Source organism: Anolis sagrei, chromosome 6 (genome assembly GCF_037176765.1).
Source record: "Anolis sagrei isolate rAnoSag1 chromosome 6, rAnoSag1.mat, whole genome shotgun sequence".
Classification (NCBI taxonomy): Eukaryota; Metazoa; Chordata; class Lepidosauria; order Squamata; family Dactyloidae; genus Anolis; species Anolis sagrei.
Genome location: NC_090026.1, coordinates 17442681 through 17469287, shown reverse-complemented (window position 1 = coordinate 17469287; position 26607 = coordinate 17442681). Strand labels below are relative to the sequence as shown.

General features: G+C 43.0%; 1 protein-coding gene across 2 annotated transcripts; it reads right to left on the bottom strand.

Moving 5' to 3' along the window:
- Nucleotides 1-1023: 1023 nt before the first annotated feature.
- ALDOA (aldolase, fructose-bisphosphate A) lies at nt 1024-25749 on the bottom strand. 2 transcript variants are annotated; one of them, XM_060780287.2, is made up of 9 exons: nt 25643-25749; nt 10002-10128; nt 9348-9559; nt 7107-7161; nt 6821-6981; nt 5038-5121; nt 4714-4888; nt 3021-3220; nt 1024-1490 (listed from the first exon to the last, which is right to left on the bottom strand). In XM_060780287.2, exons 2-9 carry the CDS (start codon nt 10111-10113, stop codon nt 1395-1397), a joined length of 1095 nt encoding a protein of 364 aa, XP_060636270.2. In that variant the 5' UTR covers nt 10114-10128; nt 25643-25749; the 3' UTR covers nt 1024-1394. The 2 variants fall into 2 exon arrangements, with proteins under 2 accessions (XP_060636270.2, XP_060636271.2); XM_060780288.2 differs by lacking the exon at nt 25643-25749 and adding an exon at nt 12436-12562.
- Between the last annotated feature and the right edge of the window lie 858 nt (nt 25750-26607).

The following is a 26607-nucleotide window of genomic DNA, read 5'->3' as shown; positions in this document are numbered from 1 at the left end:
ATTTAATGTCAGGGGAAAGCTTTGGTTCCTGTCAAAACAAAGCCAAGCTTGACAGTTTTATCTGCCCTGAGCTACACATTTTACCTTTTACTAGTTACTTCAAACCTTTTTCATTTGAGCAATATAACAAAGGGCTGGTAGGAAGGGTGCGGATTATTACTACTCTTATTTATTTATTTATTTACCTTACTTATATACCGCTGTTCTCAGCCCGAAGGCGACTCACAGCGGTTCATAACAAATACGAACAGCAAAAATTCAGTGCTACAGTATAAAAACAGTTAACAACCTAACACATTACACAATTAATAAACAGTTACTACAATACCCATTCACTGTCGTCTCATCATCAAAAACATGTTCCAGATTTGTCATCCATTGTTCCATTCCAGTGTTCATTAACCAATCATTGCACTAATTATTGGAACGCCTGCTCAAACAGCCAGGTCTTCACTTTTTTGCGGAATACCATTAGAGATGGTGCTAGTCTAATGTCCGTAGGAAGGGCGTTCCACAGCCGAGGAGCCACCACCGAGAAGGCCCTATCTCTCGTCCCTGCCAGCCGTGCTTGAGAAGCAGGCGGAATCGAGAGCAGGGCCTCCCTGGAACATCTCAAAGTCCTGGTGGGTTCATAGGCAGAGATGCGGTCGGATAGGTAGCTTGGGCCGGAACCGTTTAGGGTTTTAAAGGCCAATGCCAGCACTTTGAATTGAGCCCGGTAGCAGATCGGTAGCCAGTGGAGTTGGCGCAACAGGAGGGTTGTATGCTCCCTGCGCTCCGCTCCTGTTAAAATCATGGCTGCCGAGCGTTGGACTAGTTGGAGCTTCCGAGCTGTCTTCAAAGGCAACCCCACGTACAGAGCGTTGCAGTAGTCTAAACGGGATGTAACCAGAGCGTGGACTACCGTGGCCAAGTCAGACTTTCTTGTCAAACAAATAGAATTTGAGAATCTAGATCTGCTGCAAATCACCCAGCAATGCACCTTCTGTCCATCCCTGCTCTAAAGAAAGAAAGCAAAGACACTTTCCATGTTTAAATAGATTCTCTTTATTTCTAGAGGTCCGTGAGTCAGGTATCCCAGCTCCGGAGATATTTTGGTGTTTCGGGTACGGACCAGGAGTGTCGTCGGTCACCAGAAGGAGAAGCTGGACATCACAGAGAAAGGCATACAGAGGGTGGGATGGGAAAAGGAATTAGGGGGAAAGGGGAGCCAAGACTTCTGGGTTTTTCAAGGCAAGGCAAAGATTTCCACTTTTCCTCACAAGAGAAGCAGGCAGGAAGGGAATGGTGAAGGGAAATCGAGGCAGAAGTGAAGAACAAACAACGGACACCACAGTAGCTCAGGCACAATGTTACGACAAAAGGAAGCAGACAGTGCATCCAAGCCTCTGGTTTTAATAAGCATGGTTGGATACAAAGAGGGACTCGCTAGCAGCAGCTCCAGTTTGGCCAGTTGAAACGTATTTACCTTGGCAGGCAAGGCTGTTGGCCTATAAAAAAATTAATAAGAGTTTGAATCAGTCACATCTTAAAAGGAGAAAAGTCATACCACACACTGCCTGCATCATCACATCTTCCCTTATTAGGCTCATGAAGAACCGGCGGAGAAACTGGAACCGAGGTTCCGAGCCCTGTGCCAACATATTAAACTATTCTATGATGGAAAAAGCTTTTGCACTGCCGTCTGTCCTTTGACCAAAATTTCCAAAATGGCTGGAGATAGAGAAACTGGGAGTCCTGGGTTCCAAAGTAGTTGTGGCCCTTGGTAAAGCAGACCATTTTTCTGGTCCTACAAAAATTGTTAAGTTTTCCTAGATAGCCAGATCAGTTTTATTAAGTTCTTTCTTTTTATATATGACAGATTTGTTTACTTAGATATACTGAAAATATTACTGTATCACAAAAATAATGGCTTTTTAGGAATTGGTTTCTCTTTATCTGCTTTATCTCACCACCTACTTCACAACCCTTGAATCATTGGGTTGGAAGAGACCAAGAAGCAGGAAAATCACATTTCAAGCACCCCAGACAGATGGCCATCCAGCCTCTGTTTAAAAGCTTCCAAAGGAGGAGCCTCCACCACACTCCGGAGCAGAGTTTTCCATTGCTGAATTCATATGGAAATTAAAACTACCATCTATAGTCAACTTCATTTATAAATCAAGGGCAGGTTTTGAGACCAGAATTATGGATTTTGCTTTAGCCTGTGGATAAGTTTAAGGGCAAAACTCAGAAGCATGTAAGAAATAAATCTTATCTTCCTTAGAAAGTGCAGAGGTAACATACTTGAAAAGAGCTAAAGAGAAGGAGATGATCTGTTTGAGGATTACTATATCTACATCCATTCAAATATATGGTAGTAATAGAAAATGATATAAATAAGGAAAAGGATAGAGAATGCAGCCTCAAAAAGAAAGCGTGGGAGAAGAGCAAGCAAAGCAGCCCCTCTATTAGGGATCCAGTGTGAAGGCAGTGACAAAAGGCATGAGGAAGAAGCCCCTCATGGCATGGAAGTGGCTCTCCCACCCCATTAACCCTCCCTTGCCTGAACTGGAGAAAGAAAAGCAGCCCTCTCTTACCATTATTGTCCCAAGAAGCATCAATTAGCAATATAGGGAAGCCCAAAGAATGCAACATGCCCATCATTCTGAGTACTTGAGGTGGAGTAGTGTTGTGGCCATTTTTAATAGAGGTCTACTATGTAAAGTGGTTGTTACAGTTTCCAGAATGGACTGGGAGCACTGCTTCAAGCCCTGGTTAGAAGGGCTTCTCACCTCTGCCTCTTGTTACTGCCTTTGCACTGGATCCCTAGCAGTCAGGCTGCTTCCCTTGCTCTTCTCCCCTACCCATCGTGCTGCACAGAGTTCATCAAGTCTGCACTGCCATCATCTGTTTCCAGCACTGACCAATTGAGAAGTCAACCCCGTTTTAAGGGGTCAATTTTTTGCCATTTCTCCCCATTTTCCAGGCCCTTGTGTTCATTCCACTCCCATAGGTAAAATAACCTGAGCGAGACATACCAAAGCACGCTTGATGTATTCCTCCTGGGCATTCTTGAGGTTCTCCTTCTTGCCACTCCAGGCCTTGAGGGCAGAAGCTTGCAGGGCACGGCCATAGGAGAAGGTCAGGGCCCATGGCTTGTGCAGGGGGCACTTGTTGATGGCATTCAGGTTGATGGAGGCCTCTTCCTCACTCTGGCCACCAGACAGGAAGGTGATTCCTGGGATCATAAGGCAGCAAAGTTAGAAGTCTACAGAAAGATAAGGGTGGATTTAAAATCTGAAATAGACAGTATTATGGGATATGGTTCTAACTGAAGAAGTTTGTTGAGGAAGAACTTTGGAAGACAGATCAGACATGCTTTCCTTCTGACTTCTGAACCCTAATACCTTCAGGAAATACTTCCATGTAAGTGAGCGGAGGAGGAATCTACATTCCCTGAAGGTACCAGATTCATCTCATCTTGGAAGCTAAGCAGGGTCAGTTATGGCAAATGCCAAGGGACATCACAGGCTGCACACTATATTTTAAAGGCAAGACCTGGCAAGCGCCTCTGGGCATGTCTTACCTAATAAAAAACCCCAACCCTATAAAATTTATGAAGTCTATATAAATCAACAGACAACACAAAGATGCACATCCAGGTACATGAGTAGAGCACAACATGTACCCAATATTTTTTTTTAAAAAGGGAAGTGGAACATGAACTGTCCCAACCTGTGTATGTTCTCCAGGTAGCTAATAGTGCCAAAAGACAAATGTTGGAGTCAGTTCTCTAACCAGATTCATAGATTTTACTCAAAATAGTCAGGTATCCACTCATATTATAGCTCCACTTCCATAACTAGAAGTATTCAAAGGTAGGTTGACAGAGACCCAGATACAGAGAGGTGGTTTCGCAGGGCTACCGCTCTGCCCAGGATGTGTAAGACTCTACAACAGTGTTTCTCAACCTGGGGGTCGGGACCCCTGGAGAGGTCGCCAAAGACCATCAGAAAACACAGTATTTTCTGTTGGTCATGGGGTTTCTGTGTGGGAAGTTTGGCCCAATTCTGTCATTGATGGGGGTCAGAATGCCCTTCGATTGTAGGTGAACAATGCATCCCAGTAACTACAATTCACAAGTGTCAATGTTTATCTTCCCCAAACTCCACCAGTGTCCATATTCGGGCATATTAAGTATCTGTGCTAAGTTTGGTCCAGATCCATCATTGTTTGAGTCCACAGTGCTCTCTGGATGGAGGTGAACTACAACTCCAAAACTCAAGTTCAATGCCCACCAAACCCTCCAGCATTTTCTGTTGGTCATGGGAGTTGTGTGTGCCAAGTTTGGTTCAATTCCATCATTGGTGGAGATCAGAAAGCTCTTTGATTGTAGGTAAATCCCAGCAACTACAACTCCCAAATGACAAAATCAATCCCCCTCCCCAACCCCACCAGTATTCAAACTTGGGTGTATTATTTGTGCCAAATTTGGTCCAGTAAATGAAAATACATCAGATATTTACATTACAATTGATACCAGTAGCAGAATGACAGTTATGAACTAGCAATGAAAATGACTTTATGGTTGGGGGTCACCAAACACAAGGAACTCTATTAAGGGGTCATGGCAATAGGAAGGTTGAGAACCACTGCTCTACAAGATCTGACCTTTATTGTGGACAGGAAGGTAAATGGGCATTCCTTGAGACCCCTCCCCACTTTGCTTACCGGGCACAGCTGGGGGCACAGTACGGCGCAGAGCGGTAACAGTTGCCATGGCAATTTCCTCAGCGGAGTACTTCTGGGTGCAGGCATGGCCAGCGGTCACCATGTTTGGCTTAAGCAGGGTCCCCTCCAGGTAGATGTGGTGGTCGCTCAGGGCCTTGTACACTGCAGCCAGGACCTGTCCATGGTGGAAGGGTTGAAACTCATGCCAGGGAAGTATGTGTTGAGATCATACCCTCAGGTTCACACTAGAAACCAAGTCCACCGCCCTGACGGAGATTGACCCTATTTACATTCATAACTCCCACTTCCCACCATCCTTCTCACCTTTTCTGTCACATATTGGCACCGTTTGAGGTCATGGTCACCATCAGGGAGGATTTCAGGTTCCACAATAGGAACAATCCCATTCTGGAATAAAGAGGGGCAGTGGATGGTCAATAGGGTGAAACCAGCGTAGAGGAAACAAAAATAAAAATTCAAAATTTATGGAAATCATTGAAATTGCTTGACTAATAATGAAGTCCTCTGTGCAAATATATTTTAAATAGCCATAAGGTGGTTCGCGTAATGTTTTGAGTCACAGAACAAAAGCCAAGTGTGTCTTGATTCCTTCTTAGTTCAAATACGCAACGCCTGGAAATGCCATGTTGTGCAAAGGGTTGCAGCTGTGTGTTGTCATGCACCGTATTTCTTGCTGCCCTCTTGCAGCAACTCCTGGGCATTGCAGCTAGAGGAGGCGGCCTCCACCCACTGGCAAAATGATGGCACTGAACGTCCTTGGGAAATTTCCCAGAACAGTCGGAGGTGAAGCATACAAAACCGCCATTTCAACACGACCATCTTGAGACACGCTGTCAGCTGCATTTAAAGAGCTGCCCTACTGAGAATGAGGCTCTGGCTCCAGCAGGCTTTGTCCCATCTATGCTAACTGGCAACTGCTTTCCATAATCACAAGGCCTCTCCTGGCCCTTCAATCAAGCTTAAATCTGGGCTTTTCTTATATACTCCGTCAACACATCTTTTCCTCAATGAAAGATTCCCAACATGACACCACAATCCTCTCCAATTAATTGCCTTTCTTCACCCAAATCTATATAAATAAAAATGTAATGTTTGTTTGTGGGATTAACATAACTCAAAAACCACTGAACGAATTGACACCAAATTTGGACACAACACACCTAACAGACAAACTAATCATACATAACTTCCCCCTAAAAAACAGCAGAAAAGACTTAAACACCCAAAAAACTAAATGACAATACAGAAAAAAAAGGAAGGAAGAGGGAGGGAAGAAAGGAACAAAGGAGAGAGAGAAATAAATAAATAAAGAAGCAAAAAGCGAAGTAAGGAAGGAAAGGTAGAGAAGGAAGGAAGAGAAAGAGGAAGGAAAAGAAAAAAGGGGGAAGGAAGGAGAAAAGGAAAGAAAAAGGAAGGAAGGAAAGAGGGAGTGAAGGAATGAGGGAAAGACGGAGGGAAGGAAAGAGAAGGAAGGCTGGAAGCAAAAAGTGAAGGAAGGAAGGAAGGAGAGAAGGAAAGAAAAAAGGGAAGGAAGGAAAGAGGGAGCGAAGGAAGGAGGGAAAGGGGGAGGGAAAGAAAGAGAGAAGGAAGGATGGAAGCAAAAAGTGAAGGGAGGAAGGGAGGGAGGGAGGAGAGAGGGAGAGAGGTAGAGAAGGAAAAAAAGGAGAGTAAGAGGAAGGAAAAGAAAAAAGGGGAGAAGGAAGGAAAGAGGTAGAGAAGGAAGGAGAGAAGAAAACAAAAAAGAGAAGGAAGAAAGGAGTGAAAGAAAGAAGGAAAGGAATGAGGAAAGAGAGAAGGAAGGATTGAAGCAAAAAGCAAAGGAAGGAAGGAAAGAGGTAGAGAAGGAAGAAAGGAAAGAAAGGAAGAAAAAGAAAAAGGGGGAAAGGAAGGAAAGAGGGAAGGAAGGAAGGAAAGAGAGAGGGAGGGAGGGAAGGAAGGAAGGAAGGAAGGAAGGAAGGAAGGAAGGAAGGAAGGAAAGAGGGAGGAAAGCTTGGCCACAGCAACGTGTGATGGGTACAGCTAGTATAATAATAAAATAATAATAAAACTATGTTTATATTCTGCCCTATATCCTTTTCGCACTGACCTGCTGGCAGATGCTGGCGTAACGGGCAAGCACATTGGCGTTCTCAATGATGGCCAGGCGAGAAGGAGTGGTTGGAGTGATCTTCAGGACACAGCGCCACTTGGCAAAGTCAGCGCCATCCTTCTTGTACTGGGCACAGCGTTCAGCCAAGCCATCAAGACCTACATAAAAGCCCAAGAAGGTTAGGATCCAGAGTTACTTGAATAGCTAAACCCAATTTTGCACTTGCTGTATTATTTCTGCTTCTGCTCCATACTCGTTCAATTCCCCCATTTACTCAACTCACCCTGGGTGGTGGTCTCTCCGTTAGTCCCAGCAAGGGGCACAACACCTTTGTCAACCTGTGTGGAGGAAAGAGAGGAATCTGTTGAACCAAAGCCAAGCCTGACACTTTTCTTTGCCCTGAGCTATACGTTTTAGTCTCCAATTTTAAAAAGTTACTACATAGTTATTAGGAAACTGTTTCTTTTCAAAATAGGGACTCCTGTATTTCACTGCAAGGCCACCCAGTTCCCAAAAGTCTTTTGGGTCACAGATAGGACAATTTTAAGTCTAAGTATAGGCTTTAGAGCAGGTGTGGGCAAACTTGGGGCCTCCAGGTGTTTTGGACTTCAACTCCCAGAATTCCTAACAGCCTCAGGCCCCTTCCTTTTCCCCCTCAGCCGCTTAAGCGGCTGAGGGGGAAAAGGAAAGGGCCTGAGGCTGTTAGGAATTCTGGGAGTTGAAGTCCAAAACACCTGGAGGCCACAAGTTTGCCCACACCTGCTTTAGAGCCATTATAGAGTAGTGTAATGGTATGTGTGCCAATTTCAATCAGTCTTGGTTGCTGATTTTGAAAACAAAAGGAAATAGCTAAATGCTGAAAAGAATACCAAAAATAAGTAGTACAAAGGTACAAACTCTCTTTTCTGACCTCGAACTGCAGGATCGAAGAATTCATTTTTAATTCAGCATATAAAAGTCAAGGGCATTTCAAGGACTTTGCAATTTTAGGTGATTTAAAAAGTTGATGCCTATAGTTGATCAGATAGAATCCTAGAGTTGGATGAGACCTCATAGGCCATCCAGTCCAACCCCCTGCCAAGAAGCAGGAAAATTGCATTCAAAGCACCCCTGACAGATGGCCATCCAGCCTGTTTCAAAGTCTCCAAAGGAGAGTCCACCACATGCTTCTGTAGGTGGTGGTATTACTCCAAAATGTAAGAGCTCATTCTTAAAGAGACATTTCACATGAAAGGGAATGCCTCTTTGAAAATGGCATTTACTAGCACATGTGAAAGCCTTGCCAACTTATATGAAGTGTGTGGCTGCTATTCATATGCAAATCTGATCAATTCAAACTATTTTGATCAGGACTTTCTTTGAACAAGCTGTTAGAGGTAATACTAAATACTAAACAAGGGGAAATATCTTTAGTTCTGATTGTCCCTAAGCTTTATTCATGATGCCTCCATTTTTCTGCCTTTATGCAACAGGGATTATATAATCAAGCTTGCGATGTGTCCTGAGACAATAATTCCTATTGGCTTTAGCCAACAGTGCCAGGAGCAAAGGATAATGGGAGTGGCAGCTCATGAACATACAGACTCCCCAAAAGGTACACATCTGCTTCTTAGGGATCTTATTTATTTATTTTATTTATTTACTGTATTTGTATACCGCCTGTCTCAGCCAATCGGCGACTCAAGGCAGTTTCCAACAAATCAGTACACATAAAATCATAATACAGATTAAAACATTAAAACAGTATAAAACACAACAAGAGCAATAAAAACATTGTATATTTTATGCATATTTTGTTTTGTTAATCTTATGGTTATGTTGTTTTTATTTCGTATGTTCTGTATGTTACCTGGGAACCGCTCTGAGTCCCCTCGGGGAGATAGAGCGATATATAAATAAAGTATTATTATTATTATTATTATTACAGCAGCAACCAGTAGAAAAAGAACTCAATTATTATTAATTTAAAAGGTAAAGGAAAAGGTTTCCCCTTGACATTAAGTCCAGTCGTGCCTGATTCTAGGGGTTGGCGTTTATCTCCATTCCTAAACTAAAGAGCCAGTGTTGTCCATAGACACCTCCAAGATCAAGTGGCTGGCATGACTGCATGGAGTGCTGTTACCTTCCCTATTGATCCTATTGATTGGTACCTATTGATTGGTACCTATTGATCTACTCACATTGGCATATTTTTGAACTGCTAGGTTGACAGAAGCTGGGGCAAACAGTGGGAGCTCACCCCGTTCCCTTGATTCAAACCGCCAACTTTTCGGTCAACAAGTTCAGCAGCTCAGTGGTTTAACCAGCTGCAACACCGGGGGCTCCGTTAATTTAAAATGTACATTTTATTAATATTGGTGTTTTAATCTTTGTTCTAGATCTTTCATGGTCCTGTGTATTTTTAACTATGTTGTACTCCACCTTGAGCCATGAGAAAGGTGAGTAACACATTGTTGTTACTGTTGCTGTTATATTAATATTATTATCAACACATATCAGCGTATCTCACTGCATCACCACTTACCTTGATGCCTACGACAGCTCCTTTGTCCTTAATGACCTGGGTGAACTGGCGGCCATCATCGGCTTTCTGGTACATGGTCTCATGGAAGAGGATGACACCTCCAATGCAAGGGTTGACACGGTCATCGGCGGTGAAGAGCAGCTGCCGGTAGAAGCGGCGGTTCTCCTCGGTGTTCTCAGTGCCGATGGACTGCAGGCGCTTGGCAATGCTGCCTAGGAAGTGAGAAGACAAAGAAAGGGATGGGTATGAGGCTAGCAAAGCTATTGAACACACCAACTCTTCTGGTGCTTTGGATATTGGGTTGCTGTGAGTTTTCCAGGCTGTATGGCCATGTTCCAGAAGCATTCTCTCCTGATGTATTGCCCACCTCTATGGCAGGCATCATCAGAGGTTGTGAGGTCTGTTGGAAATTAGGCAAGTGAGGTTTATATATCTGTTGAGAGGCTGAGGGGGAAAAGGAAGGGGCCTGAGGCTGTCTCACAACATCTGCCATAGATGCAGGCAAAACGTCAGGAGAGAATGCTTCCATACAGCCTGGAAAACTCACAGAGATTCCAGCAATCAAAACCTTCAACAATACATTTTGGTTATTTTTTGGACAATCCTTGCAGGGTGGGTTCTCTCCCACTTCTTATCCTCGATTCCATATCTTACCGGTGGACTCGTCTGCGGCGAGGATGCCCTTGCCCTTTGCCACAATACGCAGGGCAATTTCTGCCAGCTCCTTCTTCTGCTCAGGGGTCAAGGCTGGGTATTGGTGAGGCATCTTGAATGACTTAAACTGGGACGAGAAAGAGAAGGGTTAATGGGGTGTTAGTGTGTTTTCTGGGTCGGATGACCATGTTCCAGCAAGATCGAATCATAGAATCATCGAGTTGGAAGAGAACTCATGGGCCATCTAGTCCAACCGCCTGCCGAGAAGCAGGAAAATTGCATTCAAAACACCCCGACAGATGGCATTTTCTCCTGCATCTGTGGCTGGCATCTTCAGAAGACCTGAAGGGTTAATATCCTCCTTTCTAAAAGGAGAAAGGGTCTGTCGAACAAGCCCTATGAGGAGTGGCTTAAAGAGCTGGGCTTGTTTAGCCTGCGGAAGAGAAGGGTGGACTTTGCCAGGGCTACAGGAAAATGTGATTAATCAGAAAGACATTGGCTATTATATGTTTTTAATTATTTTGTGTATGGATTTCATAATGTTGTTTTAATTGTTCGTAATTGTGTTTTCTTTAGATGGTTATGGCATCAAATCACTGCCATTTTGTAAGCCGCCTTTGGGCTGAGAAACGTGGGATAGAAATACTGTAAATAATTAAAAAATAAATGAATACAACCTTAATGCCTGGACATTAGGAGGAAGGAAATCCACCAGATCCCTCCCTGTTGCCATAGTGATCAAGGTATAAGAGATAATCCAATTGAAGGCAATAGAGGGGTGGGTTTGTTTTCAGTGTTTTGTAGGGAAATATGAACCATTTTTATTTATTTATTTACGACATTTATATGCCACCCTTCTCATCCCAAAAGGGACCCAGAGCGGCTTATAATATATATATATATATATATATATATATATATATATATATATATATATACACACACACACACACACACACATACATACATACACACACACATACAATATATTATATTATTAGGATAGTACAATATCAGTATTAAATATTAATATATTGTACTATACCATAATATTGTAATATTAGTAATATTACATGTACTATAAATAGATAATAATAATATAATAATATTATTAGTAGTAGTATATTGCATTACATTATAATATTATAATTTTTAAAATATAGTTGATATTTCCTGGACTAAGCCTAGATCTAAACCAAGGGCATTTCAAGTATGAGTATTAAATATTACTATATTGTACTATACCATTATATTGTAATATTATTAGCAATATTACATGTAATATAAATATATAATTATAATATCATATTATTAGTAGTATTATATTTCATTACATTGCAATATTATAAATTTTAAAATACAGTTGATGTTTCCTGGACTAAACTTACATCTAAACTAAGGGCATTTCAAGGATGGAAATCACAATTTCCCCCACCAAGAGATCCATATTTTGCACCGAAATATTCTAAGGCAATGGGGGGGGGGGGGTTGTTTGCAGTGTTTTGTAGGGAAACAGGTGTTTTGGACTTCATCTCCCACAATTTTGTAGGGAAACATGAACCAAAATATAGCTGTTATTTCCTAGACTAAACCTAGATCTAAACCAAGGGCATTTCAAGGACAGGAATGACCATTTTCCTCCATCAAGAGATCCATATTTTGCACCAAAATATTCCAAGGCAATGGGTAAAGGGGGGGGGGGGGGCTGTCTGTTTTCAGTGCTTTGTAGGGAAACATGAACCATTTTAAAACACCAAAACATTGTTGATGCTTCCTGGACTAAACCTGGATCAAAACCAAGGGCATTTCAAGGTTGGAAATCGCCTTTCTTCCCCCTGAGAGATCCATATTTTGCACCAAAATATTACAAGGAAATGGGGGGGGGGGGTCTTTATAGGAAACATGAACCATTTTAAGACACCAAAACATTGTTGATGTTTCCTGGACTAAACCTAGATTTAAACCATGGGCATTTCAAGGTCGGAAATTGCTTTTTCCTCCATATTTTGCACCTAAATATTCCAAGTTTCCTTTGTTATTCCCCCTTTCTCCACCTTTTCTTTAATCCCTGGGGTTCAAAGGCAATGGGGGACTGTAAACAGAAAGGATAAAGGAGGAGGAAGAGAGAGAAAGTCTTTCTTTTCCTACGCAACAGTTGCACACATTTCCTCGCCACGTGATTCAATCGGATCCTTCTTTCTTTCCCCACCAAAAGATCACCCCAACCAGGCTGGATTTTCTCTCCTGGATCCCCAAATTCCTCCTTTTTACCCCTCTGCAAGGCAGATTCCTGATTGATGCTCCAACTAACTGGAGAAGGGGATGCCACCAAACCCCACCCCAATCTACCCTAATAGTCAGACCCCATTATTGCCCCCCTTTCCAAGCATCTCCAGCCCTGGCCATGGGGATTGGGGGGGGGGGGGGGTCTCACCTCTCTCTTTCTGGGGAGAAATCAGGAGAGAGATCTGCAGCCGGCGAGGAGGCGAGAGAGAAGGAAGGCAGCAGCTCGGTGGGGCGGAAAAAAGGGCTGCGAAATTTGACTCATCGGGGAGAGGAAGGGAGGAGACTTCTCCAGGGCCCAGTCCTGCCCCCAAATAGCGGGGAGGTATTTATTTCAATAGAGGGGAAATGCCAAGCAAAGAATCTCTCTCCTACCGCCTCCTTTGGGAGCATCCACACTGTAGAATTAATGCAGATTGGCACCGCTTTACCTGCCATGGCTCAATGGTATGGAATCCTGGGATTTGTACTCTCCAGCACTCTTTGATGACCTTGTGAAAAATCACAAGCTTTCAGAGCACTGTGGTGGATGGAGGCTTCTTCTTTGGAGGCTTTGAATGCAATTTTCCTGCTTCTTGGCAGGAGTTGGACTGGATGGCCCATGAGGTCTCTTCCATGAGTCTATGTATCAAAACAGCATCACTTTTGCAGTATAGACACACCCCAATCAACTACAAGCCCTATGATGAGCGGCTTAAAGAGCTGGGCATGTTTAGCCTGAAGAAGAGAAGGCTGAGAGGAGATAGCCATGTATAAATATGTGAGAGGAAGTCATATGGAGGAGGGAGCAAGCTTGTTTTCTGCTGCTCTGGAGACTAGGTCGCGGAGCAATGGCTTCAAACTACAGGAAAGGTGATTCCACCTGAACATGAGGAAGAACTTCCTAACTCTGAGAGCTGTTCAGTGTAACTCTCTGTCTCGGAGTGTGGTAGAGGCTCCTTCTTTGGAGGCTTTTAAACAGAGGCTGGATGGCCATTGGTCAGAAGGGCTTTGAATGGGATTTTCTTGCTCCTTGGCAGGGGGTTGGATTGGATGGCCCATGAGGTCTCTTCCAACTCTATGATTGTGGGATTTTCTGCTTTGAAGAACTGGGATATATGGCTGTGTGGAAGGGCCCTGAGTTATCTATTCAAAGTAGTGTCAAAACGGCATTGGTTTTGCAGTGTAGGTGCATCTCAATCCACTCCCTCTTGGTCGTGTGAAAGAACTATGTTGAAGTGCAAGGACTGGGAGACTTAAATCAGTGTCAACAATCAGCACAGTTCAAAGATATCGCCATGTGACTGCAATATCAGGCCACAAAAGGGATTTTAGAGACTTGTTGCATCTAAAGAATTCGACTAGGGTGCATCTGGAGGCCTGGGGAAACTTGGGCCCCTCCAGGTGTTTTGGACTCCAACTCCCACCATTCCTAACACCCTCAGACCCTTTCCTTTTCCCCCTCAGCTGCTGAAGCAAGGACTGAGAGGCTAAAATCAGTGTCAACAATCACCACAATGCAAAGATATTGCTGTGAGACTGCAATATCGGGACACAAAAGGGATTTTAGAGGCTCATTGCATGTAAAGAATTTGTGTATGGTGCATTTGGAGCAGACCTGGGGAAACTTGGGCCCTCCAGTGTTTTGGACTCCAACTTCCATCATTCTTTTTTTTTTAATTTTATTTCTAAAGATTTTATTTATAAATTTGTCCAACAAAATGTATAAGCATACATTCTTCTCTCTTTTTACAGTATCTTAGACAAAAGAGTATGTCATATTATATACAATCTAACAGTAAAAAAAATCTTTAATCATATTTCTTATCATTATTTTTAAATTTCCATTACAACTAATGCTACATATAACTCTATCACACACCTTTTATCCACTTATACATATTGTATTTCTTTATAATTATTATCATACCGTTTTCCCCCTCTTCCCCTTCCCCTTAGTTTGTGCCCCTTTCACTAGGACCAACCAACTCATGTTGTTTCACCATTCCAAAATATAATTGTTTCTCTTGCTGGCTTATACCCCTTTCCCTCATTAAACACATACTCAATATATTTTCCCCATATTTTCCAAAAGTCTGTTTGTTTACATATTTCCTTTTTAATTTTAATATTGCAAGTTAGCTGATCATTAATTGCTATATTCCAAATTTCCCTATCCCATTCTTCTAATTGAATTTCTTTTTTTTTCTTTCCAGTTTTTTGCTATTAACAATTTAGCTGCTGGAAGTTGGAAGCAGCAGCAACTTCCATCATTCTTTACAGCCTCAGGCCCTTTCCTTTTCCCCCTCAGCCGCTTAAGCGGCTGAGGGGGAAAAGGAAGGGGCCTGAGGCTGTTAAGAATGATGGGAGTTGGAGTCCAAAACACCTGGAGACCCAAGTTTCCCCAGGCCTGATTTGGAGTGTACATTCAATGCAGTTTGATACCACTTTAGCAGGCATCATCAATGCTATCAAATCCTGTGAGCTTCCCTAATCCAGCCTTCACCCACTCAGATTGTCCATGGGAGGGATACACATAATAATATCCAATATTTGCTCATCTTTTACTAAGGTTTGGGGAGTTTTTTTCCTCCCCGCGGTTTTGTGAGATGATGGGGATAAGCCAATCGGGGCCTTTTTTCCCCCTTCTCTTTGCCTCTTCTCTGAAGACTCCAGTTTCAGTTCTGACCTTTCCAGGGGACACCCGATCCCCCCTCCTCCTGCTCCCCTGTCCTTTTCAGAAGGACATGCTGCTATTTCTGGCCCAGGAGTGGAAGGGGAATCAGATATTAAAAAAGAGAGAGAGAGGAGCTGATTGAGAGCAAAGTGCCGGAGTGATAAAAGTGGCGCTGTGGCCTCACGGCCAAGGAAAAGTGCACGAAGGGGATTCATTTTCAGACTGGGGAAAGCATGCATAAATGTCAGAAGGCCTACCACGGCTAAAGATATATATATATATACAGGGCAAAGAAATAACTATTTCTTTTTCCAAAGTATACAGCTTCTTCTTGCAAGGCTTAGTCAAATTTGCTACCATTGGCAAACAACATAGATGGCTTAAGGAAGGTGTGAGCAAACTTTGGCCCTCCAGGTGTTTTGGACTTCAACTCCCACAATTCCTAACAGCCTACTGGCTGTTAGGAATTGTGGGAGTTGGAGTCCAAAACACCTGGAGGCCTGAAGTTTGCTCATGCCTGACTTAAGGGAAATATTACAAGCATTCATAGAAGACAGGGTTACAAGTCCTCATGAACGTAGTATGTTTCTGTGCATTAGTTGCTAGAGAAAGTACCATTGCATTAGGGAATTTTTTTTTGTCGTGTCAGAAGCGACTTGAAAAACTGCAAGTCGCTTCTGGTGTGAGAGAATTGGCCGTCTGCAAGGACATTGCCCAGGGGACGCCTGGATGATTTGATGTTTTTATCATCCTTGTGGGAGGCTTCTCTCATGTCTCCACATGAGGAGCTGGAACTAATAAAGAGAGCTCATCCGCCTCTCCCCAGATTCGAACCTGCAACCTGTCGGTCTTCAGTCCTGCCGGCACATGGGTTTAACCCACTGCGCCACCAGGAATGCATCTACCTTAAATCTGGTTGCTGCCTCCTGCAGAATTCTGGGGTTTGTAGTTTAGGGAGGAGCCTTTAATAGCCTCTCTAAACAACAAACCCCAGTATTCTGCAGGAGACAGAAACCGGATTTAAAGTGGATTAATTCTCTAGTGTGTTTTTTTTTCCGTGTCAGGAGCAACTTGAGAAACTGCAACTCAGTTCTGGTGTGAGAGAATTGGCCATCTGCAAGGGCGTTGCACAGGGGATGCCCAGATGTTTTGATGTTTTACCATCTTTGTGGGAGGCTTCTCTCATGCCCCCGCATTGGGAGCCGGAGCTGACAGAGGGAGCTCATCCGTGCTCTCTCCGGATTTGTACCTGCAACCTGTCAGTCTTCAGTCCTGCCGGCACAAAGGTTTAACCCACTGTGCCACTGGTGGCTCCTTCTATTGTGATGAGTTTCGTAATCGTGTTCAATGTCCTGCTTTTGGGTTTCGCCAGAAAGCCTGGTCCAAAACAAGCTTTTGTTTAATCCACAAGTTATGCTATGTTCTTTATATGGCAGGATGGCAATGCAAGACAATGAAAAGCAAGAGCTGGAGGGTAAAATTCCTGCAAAATCCACAGCCAGGCAGAACTGGTGGTTTATCAGCAGGATTCTGCAGGTGTGCACTTCTGCAAGGTTTCCATATTTTTTTTCCTCCTTGCTTACACTCTCAGTTCACGAACTTTGAGGCAAATGTGTCTCAAGATCCATCACCCAATCCATCTGATTAAATAAGAAGATATCTGAACTCCTTTGATTCCTGTTCAGATCTTAACTCAAACCATGGCTTCTTCCCAGAGCCTCTTTTCATTCTGTTTTCATCCTTCAATATATTAAGCTAAGGGGAGCGTATTTAAGCATGAATAGAATGGCTAGGAATGAAGGCCAGGGTTGTGTGACGTCCAGACATGCTCCTTTTTTGAAGGGCTTGTCCTCTCTGATCTTCTCTGGAACCAGTCACTGATGCAACAAAGAGAGAAAACTTCCACACAGCTGTATAAAATCCCATATTATCTGCTTTGAATTGGGTTATATAGCAATGTGGACTCAGATAACCCACTTCAAAGCAGAGTGGATTATGTGCCTTGATATTCTGGCTTATATGACTGTGTGGAAGGGCCCTTCTAGATCAAACATAACCTGGATTTTAATCACAGTTGATATGGGATCAAGACTGCAATATAAAGCAGCTCAAAACCGCTTTTAGAGCTGTATCATGCATTCATTGTATTGAATTGAGTCTACACTGACCACATAATGCAGTGTAGATCCATCTATGTTATAATGCACTTTACCTGCAGTGAACTGCATTATATAACACTACCCTGACCATATAATGCAGTGTAGATCCAGTTATGTTTGCAATGACTGTTAAAACTAGTCTCCCTTTCATATTATCTTAACTGCAGGTGAAGGAAAGGCTATAACTCTGGCATGGTCAAAGTTCAGCCCTCAAGGTATTTTGGACTTCAACTCCCACAATTCCTAACAGCCTACCAGCCTTTGACCATGCATGCTATAACTTCAGGATCTGCACATATTAATAAATTGGCCACAGAGCAAATTTATTCAATGGTAGTTGTGAGTTTTCTAGGCTGTATGGCCATGCTCCAGAAGCATTCTCTCCTGACGTTTTGCCTGCATCTATAGCAGGCATCCTCAAAGGGTGGGAGGTCTGTTAGAAACTAGGAAAATGGAGTTTATATATCTGTAGGATGTCCAGGGTTAGAGAAAGAACTCTTTCTCTGAGGTAGGTGTGAATGTTGCAATTGGCCACCTTGGTTAGCATTTAATGGCCTAGCAGTTTCAAGATCTGGCTTCTTACCACCTGGGGAAATCCTTTGTTGGAAGGTTGGCAGAGGGACCACAGTTCCGCTTGCCCCGATCCGTCTCTCGAGTCATTCCCCTGGCGATGACTCGAGCTGGCCCAGATTGTTTCTTGTCTGGAATTTCCCTGTTTTTGAGTGTTGTTCTATATTTACTGTTACGATTTTAGAGTTTTTTAAATACTGGTTGCCAGATTTTGTTCATTTTCATGGTTTCATGCAGGTGAAACGTCAGGAGGGAATGCTTCTGGAACATGGCCATACAGCCCGGAAAACTCACAGGAACCCAGTGATTCCGGTCATGAAAGCCTTCGACAATATATTATTTTGGGGTTGTTGTAGGTTTTTTTCAGGCTATATGGCCATGTTCTAGAGGCATTCTCTCCTGATGTTTCGCCTGCATCTATGGCAAGCATCCTCAGAGGTAGTGAGGATATATTATTCGTAGGTATCTTGTTTAGGATGGGGCAAATACTGGCCTCAAGGAAGCATCTGTTGGAATGAGCTGAAAAGAGAGTCGCAGCCACACATTTTGAAGTCGAACCCGGACTGTTTGATGAAGGAGCAAATGGAAGAAAGGGAGTAAAAAGGAAGTGCGGGAAAAGCTGGGTGAGTTCCTTAACACCTCAAGGCCTGAGAGGTGAGAGGCAGCTGCAGTTTGATTTATGAGCACAGAGAAAAGGCCAGGCACCTGCAGAGTCGATGTAACATAGGAATGCCAGACCTCCCTTCTTCCCTTTGCCTGGGTTACCCAGATCCCTCCTAGAATCTTTTCCCCAAAGCCCAGCCTAAACCAGAATCCAAGTGGGGCTTCTCTTGGGATGTTTACGGTAAGAGCTGAGTCACTGGTTGTTGTGCAGGAAGGCACGTAGCCCAGGCAAGAAGAAAAAGAAGCAGAGGAGGAGGAAGAAGAAGAAGAAGAAAAAGGAGACTGTATTGGGGGATGCCTTCTCACCGCCCTCCCCCTTCCTCCTATCCAGTCTTGATGCTGTCTTAAGTAGGATTAGTCTGACTGTGGCCTGCCCCACAAGGACTCAGCGGCTTGCAAGAGAGAAAGGTCACCATCAGAGTGACATTTGTTTTCATGATGCAAGGAGTTCTCAGATGTCCTCCTTACCTTCTCTTTTTGGATAGTGTCTTCCCTCCCGCTCCTATTTCTTGCCATCTTTTCCCTGCCTTCCTTCTTCCATTCCCTGCAACACACCTGATCTTTCATATTTTCAGGACAGGTAGCCAATCAACTCCATCAGTCTCTCAGATTTTTGCATATTTGCATGGTCATTTAAAATCAAAAGGTTGGCAGGTGCATGGAGTCAGTTTCCAAAAGGTATCAAATCTATATAAATAAAAATGTAATGTTCGTTTGTGGGATTAACATAACTCAAAAACCACTGGATGAATTCACACCAAATTTGGACACCTATCAGGCCAACAAATGACCATCACTCATAAAAACACTGAAAAACACAGCAGAAAAGACTTAAAAAGCAAAAAACCAATAATTACAACTCTTCGCAACACCACATTTACACAAATATATACACACACAAAACACATATACACAGACTAGGCCACAGCAACGCATGGCAGGGGACAGCTAGTCTATATAAATAATAATGTAATGTTCATTTGTGGGATTAACATAACTCATAAACCACTGGACTCCACCAATGATGGAATTGAACCAATCTTGGCAGATAGGATTCCCATGACCAACAGAAAACACTAGAAAGGTTTGGTGGGCATTGACCTTGAGTGTGGGAGTTGTAGTTCACCTACATCCAGAGAGCACTGTGGACTCAAACAATGATGGATCTGGACCAAACTCCACACGAATACTCAATATGCCCAAATGTGAATACTGGTGGAGTTTGGGGGAAATAGAATCTTGACATTTGGGAGTTGTAGGTGCTGGGATTTATAGTTCACCTACAATCACAGAGCATTCTGAACCCCACCAACGATAGAATTGGGCCAAACCTCCCACACAGAACCCCCCTGTGGGCCACAGCAATGCATAGCAGGGGACGGCTAGTCTTATATAAATAAAAATGTGATGTTAGTTCGTGGGATTATCATAACTCATAAACCACTGGACAAAATGACACCAAATTTGGACACAATACACCTATCAGGCCAACAAGTGACCATTACTCATAAAAACACTGAAAAACACAGCGGAAGAGGCTTTAAAAGCCAAAAAACAAAAAAAATATTACAACGCATGCACAAAACCACATATACACAAATACACATATATACACAAATATATGCATACATATACACACACAAAACACATATACACAGACTGGGCCACAGCAACACGTGGCAGGAGACAGCTAGTCCAAAATAAAATGAAAAAGGAGTTATAAATGGCATCACATTGCTGATGAAGAGTAGAATATTATTTATGGATTAATACGATCAAAATGAATCTTAATTGCTTGGAAATCACAGGGCTCCGAAAATTTCATTTGCCAGCAAAAGAGTGCTTATCCTGAGCATTTTTTTTTCAATGCCTGCAACATTGGTTCAGATGGTACCTTTTGTAAACAAGCTCCATATATAGGCTGGATCTATACTGCTATATAATGCATAGACCAGGAGTGGGCAAACTTTGGCCCTCCGGGGGTTTTGGACTTTAACTCCCACGATTCCTAACAGCCTATATGGGTCTATACCAGGCATGGGCAAACTTCGGCCCTCCGGGTGTTTTGGACTTCAACTCCCACAATTCCTAACAGCCAGTAGGCTGTTAGGAATTGTGGGAGTTGAAGTCCAAAACACCCAGAGGGCCAAAGTTTGCCCATGCCTGGTTTAGACCCATATAATGTAGTTTGAACTGCATAAAACTATTATATGGGTCTACCCTGACCATATAATGCAGTTCAAACTGCATTAAATGGCAGTGTAGATCCAGCCATACTATTGATAGCAGTTCCCCAAGTCCTACAAGACCAAATCCCCTCTCTTGAGGCCCTTCCACACAACCATATAATCCAGAATACCAAGGCAGATAATCCCACAATGTCTGCTTTGAACTGGGTTATCAAGTCCACACTGCCATATGTTCCAGATCAAAGCAGAAAATGTGGGATTTTATTCAGCTGTATGGAAGGGACCTCAGTTCAAAGCAGATATTGTGGGATTTTCTGCCTTGATATTCTGGGATAAAGGGATGTGGAAGGGCCCTGAGTCCACACTGCCATATAACCCAGTTAAAAGCAGACAATATGGGATTGTATAGAAGGGGTCTTGATCACAACAGACAAACCCAGAGATCCTTTAAGCCCCTCCATAGCAATCAATTTTAAATGATGTCCCTACGACTTTGTAGTTTTTGAATTTTAAAATGTATTTACATTTTATGTACTTCCTTAATAACTTCAATACTTAAATTTCAATAAATTTCAATATTAGCTTATTTTAATAAATTAGCATGAGTTTAAATTAAGATGTGAATATATTGACATTAAAATACTGTATATTTTGAAATGAAATATAAATTACTTGGTCTCCAAGTAATAAGGGGATAGTTGGCAAGAGTCATTAGTGCAGTTTCTCAAGTCACTCCTGACACACACAAAAGGGCGAATGTTGCCTTACTGTGCAGATATGGAAGAGGTGATGGACGCTCCTCCCTTCATTATTTAATTTACATGGGAATTTTATTCTAATTTTCTGCTTGACATGGAACTGATGAAGATAGAGAATCGCCCTGATTTCCCACCCACTCCATCCTAGCAAAGGGCCCTGTGGCGCATTTATTTACAGCAGATGCTTTCATCAACTCAAATTCATTTTACCGTATCTGTTGCACTAAAGAGATACAACTTAAAACATCTACAGTACAATTTATTCCAATTCCTTGCACAAAGCTGCTCCTGCTTATTATTATTATTATTATTATTATTATTATTATTATTATTATTATTATTATTATCTGTGAAATACTCCAAAGCAAAGCACTTTTGCAATCTGCATTAAATCGAAGCTGATGCGATGAATCACTACAAGACTTATTTCAGTTTCCATCCAGAGGGTTTAATGCAAATATTACAAGTATTTTCACACGCAAGGAACCTTTTGTGTATGTTCTGAAATGGAATGTTTTAATCCAAAATAAAAAGTAGCAAGCAATTTTAAAAAATCACAAATTACATTCTGTTCAATACTGTAGATTTTCTATTTGAGTTACAGATGCAGGGAATTATTTTATTTTAAAATAAAAATGATCTTATGCAGGAAAAACAGATGGAAAGAGATTAGAGGAAAGCAGAAAAATAGGCTAAGCACAAGCGGACATCCCTATGTAATAAGGTCACCAAGAGTTGTTGAAGGAAGCCTCCAGGCAGGAAGCAGCCACACTTTGAAGCTGCAAAGCCATTCAGTGCTAATCAAGGTGGCCAATTGCAAAATTCACACTTGCCTCCAACAGACTTCTTTCTTCCACCCTGGACATACAAACCTCACTTGCCTAGTTTCCTATAGACTTCACTACCTCTGAGGACACCTGCCATAGATGTGGGCAAAACATCAGGAGAGCATACTTCTGGAACATGGCCATACAGCCCTGAAAACTCACAGCAACTTACCAAGAATTAATTATAAGGAAAAATATGCTGGATCTACACTGCCAAGTAATGCAGTTTGAATGCCATTATGTGCTCAGTGCAGATCAATATAATGCAGTTTGAATTGTCCCGAATTGGATTATATTGGTCTGACCATATAATGTAGTTTCAAAAACTGCATTATATGGCAGCGTAGACCCAACCATGGAGAAATCCTATATCATATTTGAGACTAATTGACAAAAAGAAATAGCACAAGCTTTTGTTAACTCATGCCTGCATAATTCATGGCACTGACGCATTGATTGCGTATGATGAAAGTCCATCAAAGCTTATGCTAGAAATTTATTTTTCTCAATTGGTCTAAGACGCTATAGGATTGGGTTGCTGTGAGTATTCCGGGCTGTATGGCCATGTTCCAGAAGCATCCTCTCCTGAAGTTTCACCCACATCAATGGCAGAGGTTAGGAGGCTGGTTGGAAACTAGGCAAGTGAGGTATCTGTGTAATGTCCAGGGTGGGAGAAAGAACTCTTGTCTGTTTGAGGCAAGTGTGGATGCTGTAATTGGCCACATTGATTAGCATTGAATGGCCTTGCAGCTTTAAAGCCTGGCTGCTTCCTGCCTGGAGGCATCCTTCAAGAACTCTTGGTAAGCTTATTATATAGGGATGTCTACTGCTGCTTAGCCTTTTTTTGTCCTCTTTTTATCTCTTTCCATGTGTTTTCCTGCATAAGATCATTTTTATTTTTAAATAAAATAATTCCCTGCATCTGTAACTCAAATAGAAAATCTACGGTATTGGTTGCTTCCTGCTGGAGGGAATCCTTTGTTGGGAGGTGTTAGCTGGCTCTGATTGTTTTCTGTCTGGACTTCCCCTGTTTTTTTTTTTTTTTAGTGGTGTGCTTTATTTTGAGTGTTGCTATAGGATTGTTTTATATCTCTTAAAGTATAGCAAGTGCAATATATAAAAGTGGCTTGAGGGTTGGATTAGGACTTTGGAGACCAGGGTTCGAATCCCCTGCTCAGCCATGAAAACCTAGAGGGTGAACTAGGGCAAGTCACACTCTCTCAGCCTCAAAGAACAGCCTTCTCCACAAATCCTGCCAAGAAAGCCCCATGATAGGGTTGCCGTAAGCCAGAAAGGGCTTGAAAAGTAAACAACAATAAATCAGAAAGTGTTAAGGGGAAAACCTGGGCAGAAGAATGCCGCTCTAGATGCATTGATGTGAATAAAACCCTGAACAAATAGTAACTGTGCAAGACTTTTGCAAGTCATTGCAGCAAAGGAGGAAACGCCGGTGTGAGATAATAGTGTTGGGAGGGGAAACTGTGAGTCAACAGCCGCTATGGACTTAAATGGAGGAAGAAGCAAATACCGTAGACTCAGTGAGGAGGGTTGGTTCAGACTTACCAAGCAAAGAGCAACAGACTAATAAAAGTGAAGGAATGTGTAAGGACAAATGGGAAGTGCCCATCCACTAATATTTAAAGCCCTGCAAGGGTATTGATTTAATGCTGGTTCGTAAGCCAGATTTAAAATGAAAGGGAGGAACTTGACTATCCATTTAAAGAAGTGCTAAATGAGCCAGCGTGGCATTTGAGCTTTGGACTAGGACTTTTGCGACCAGGGTTCAAATATGCATTCAGCTATGGAATTATTATTATTATTATTATTATTATTATTATTATTATGTTTACTTACACCACTTTTTCTGTCCACAAAGGAGACTCAAAGCAGCTTATATTAAAATGGGTTAAACCCATGTGCCGGCTGGACTGTTGACCTAAAAGCATTGGAAACCTATGGCTGAGTCACACTCTCTCAGCTTCAGAGGAACACCATAGCAAACCCTTCTGAACAAACCTTGTCAGGATAAGGGATGCTTCTACACTCTAGAATGAACGCAGTTTGGTGCCAACTTAACTGCTATGGATTTTTTATCGTGTCAGAAGCAACTTGAGAACATACTGCAAGTCGCTTCTGGTGTGAGAGAATTGGCCATCTACAGAGATGTTGCCCAGGGGATGTGTTACCATCCTTCTTTCATGTCCTCGCAAGCTAGAGCTGACAGATGGGATCTCACCCTGTCTCGCGGATTTGAACAGGCAACCTTCAGGTCAGCAGTTCAGCCGGCACATGGGTTTAACCCATTGCGCCACTGCAGCTTTACTCCTATGGATCAATGCTATAGAATAATTGGAATTGTAGATTGGTAAGGAGCTAGCAGCATTAGGTAGAGAAGACCTTGTAAAACTACAGCTTCCATTATTACATAGTATTGAGCAATAGTAGTTAAAGTGGCATCAAAGTGCATTACTTTTACAGCATAGATATACTATAGGACTCTGCAGTCCAGAGTTTGAATCCTCACTCAGCCATGGAAACCTACCGAGTGTGTCACACTCTCTCAGCCTCAGAGGGAGGCCATGGCAAACCCCTTAGAATAATAGAATCCTAAAGTTGGAAAAGACCTCATGGGCCATCCAGTCCAACCCCCTGCCAAGCAGGAAAACCACATCCAAAGCACCCCCGACAGATGGCCATCCAGCCTCTGTTTACAAGCCTCCAAAGGCGCTTCTACCACACTCCAGGGCAGAGAAAGAAAACCCTGTGATAGGACAGGACTACCTCAATCAAAAATGAATTGGAAGCACCATAAGGTAAAGGTAAAGATTTTTTCCTGACATTAAGACCAGTCGTGTTCAACTCTGGGGGTTGGTGCTCATCTCCATTTCTAAGCCAAAGAGCCAGCGTTGTCCATAGACACTTCCAAGGTCATGTGGTTGGCATGACTGCATGGAGCGCTGTTACCTTCCCTCCGCAGCGGTACCTATTTATCTACTCACATTTGCATGTTTTCAAACTGCTAGGTTGGCAGAAGCTGGGGCTAACAGTGGGAGCTCACCCCCTCCCCAGATTCGAACCTGTGACCATTAGGTAAGCAAGTTCAGCAGCTCAGCGGTTTAACCCACTGCGCCATTGGGGGCTCCCTGTTATAGGATAGGACTACCTTAAAAATGAATTGGAGACACAATACAACTCAACAGTACGATCTAAGTCTTCAAGGAGACAAAATGTAAACCTATATTTTAAATATATATATATATATGTAAACACTTTCATTTAGGAAAGCAGACCTTTCTGAAATATACGAGTATATACGAGTGGGTATAACCACCCAACCAGAGCTGAGAATGATGGATATTTTGCAGGTCCCATAATCCCCAACCCTCCTTAGCATTTGTTAGTTGTAGTCCCCAAAGTTTCCTTTCCCCAGTTCTGATCTGCCTTGGAGGGCCTTGTGCCAATGCTTGCTATCCCCAAAGCAAGCCTTACTCCTTCCCTGGTCAAAAAAGACCCCTCATCCCGCACCCCAAACGTACCGGTGGGCACGAGAGGGGCTCTGGCAGGACACGGCGGCGTCTCCGGAGGGTGCTGGGTGACTGGCAGGGGCAAAGCCAGCGCTGGGGCTATAAGAAGGGGGCTCCGAGGGGTGGGAAGGGCCAGGCTAACCTTCTCTTCGACCCCTGGCCTTTCGCAGGGCAGGCTAAAAATAGGGGCCCGGGTCCTCGGAATGTGAAAGACGAGGCCCCTGACATTCCCAAAGAGCAAAGGGACAGCGGGCCAGTCACGGGGAAAGAGGATGGGAGAGTGGAGGGAGGGTCATGGCTCCTTCCCTTCCAAAGTCTGGCCTCCACCTAGAAAAACAACGCTCCCCTGATTGAAAGGTTGCACCAGACCCTGTGCAAATGGCACCAATGCTTTGGAGTCACCCTTTTGGCCCCAATGCTCATGTGTTCCATGCTTCCTTCCCTTCCTTGCAGTCCCAGGTCAGAAGGGTCATGGGACTCAATGCCCATGTGGTTCATGTTTCCTTCCACCCACCATCTTGCCCACTTTGTGCCCCTAAGCTGCTTTCTTCCTCTACTAAAAACTCAAGCTTGCAATGTAAGGCTTCCATTTCAGCTCCATTGTATGTCCACTTGTCCCTCAGCGCCACCTGCTGCCCCTGGGTGGAACTGCAAGACAACTGAGGTTCTATCTATCTGCCCATTCTGGATTGGGAAAGGCTCAGCAATAATAAGACAAGGGTTGAATGAAAAGTAATGCCTCCACCTTCATTACGTGGGTTTGGATGGGAATATTTTAATAAATCAAACGCAGAAATACTTCTTAGAATGTGCTCTTCAACTATCATTGGTTTTTAAATGCTGCATGTTACTGTTTATTGTTTTTTGTTTATGTGAGTTAGACCACACCTGGAATATTGTGTCCAATTCTGGGCACCACAATTCAAGAGAGATATTGACAAGCTGGAATGTGTCCAGAGGAGGGCGGCTAAAATGAT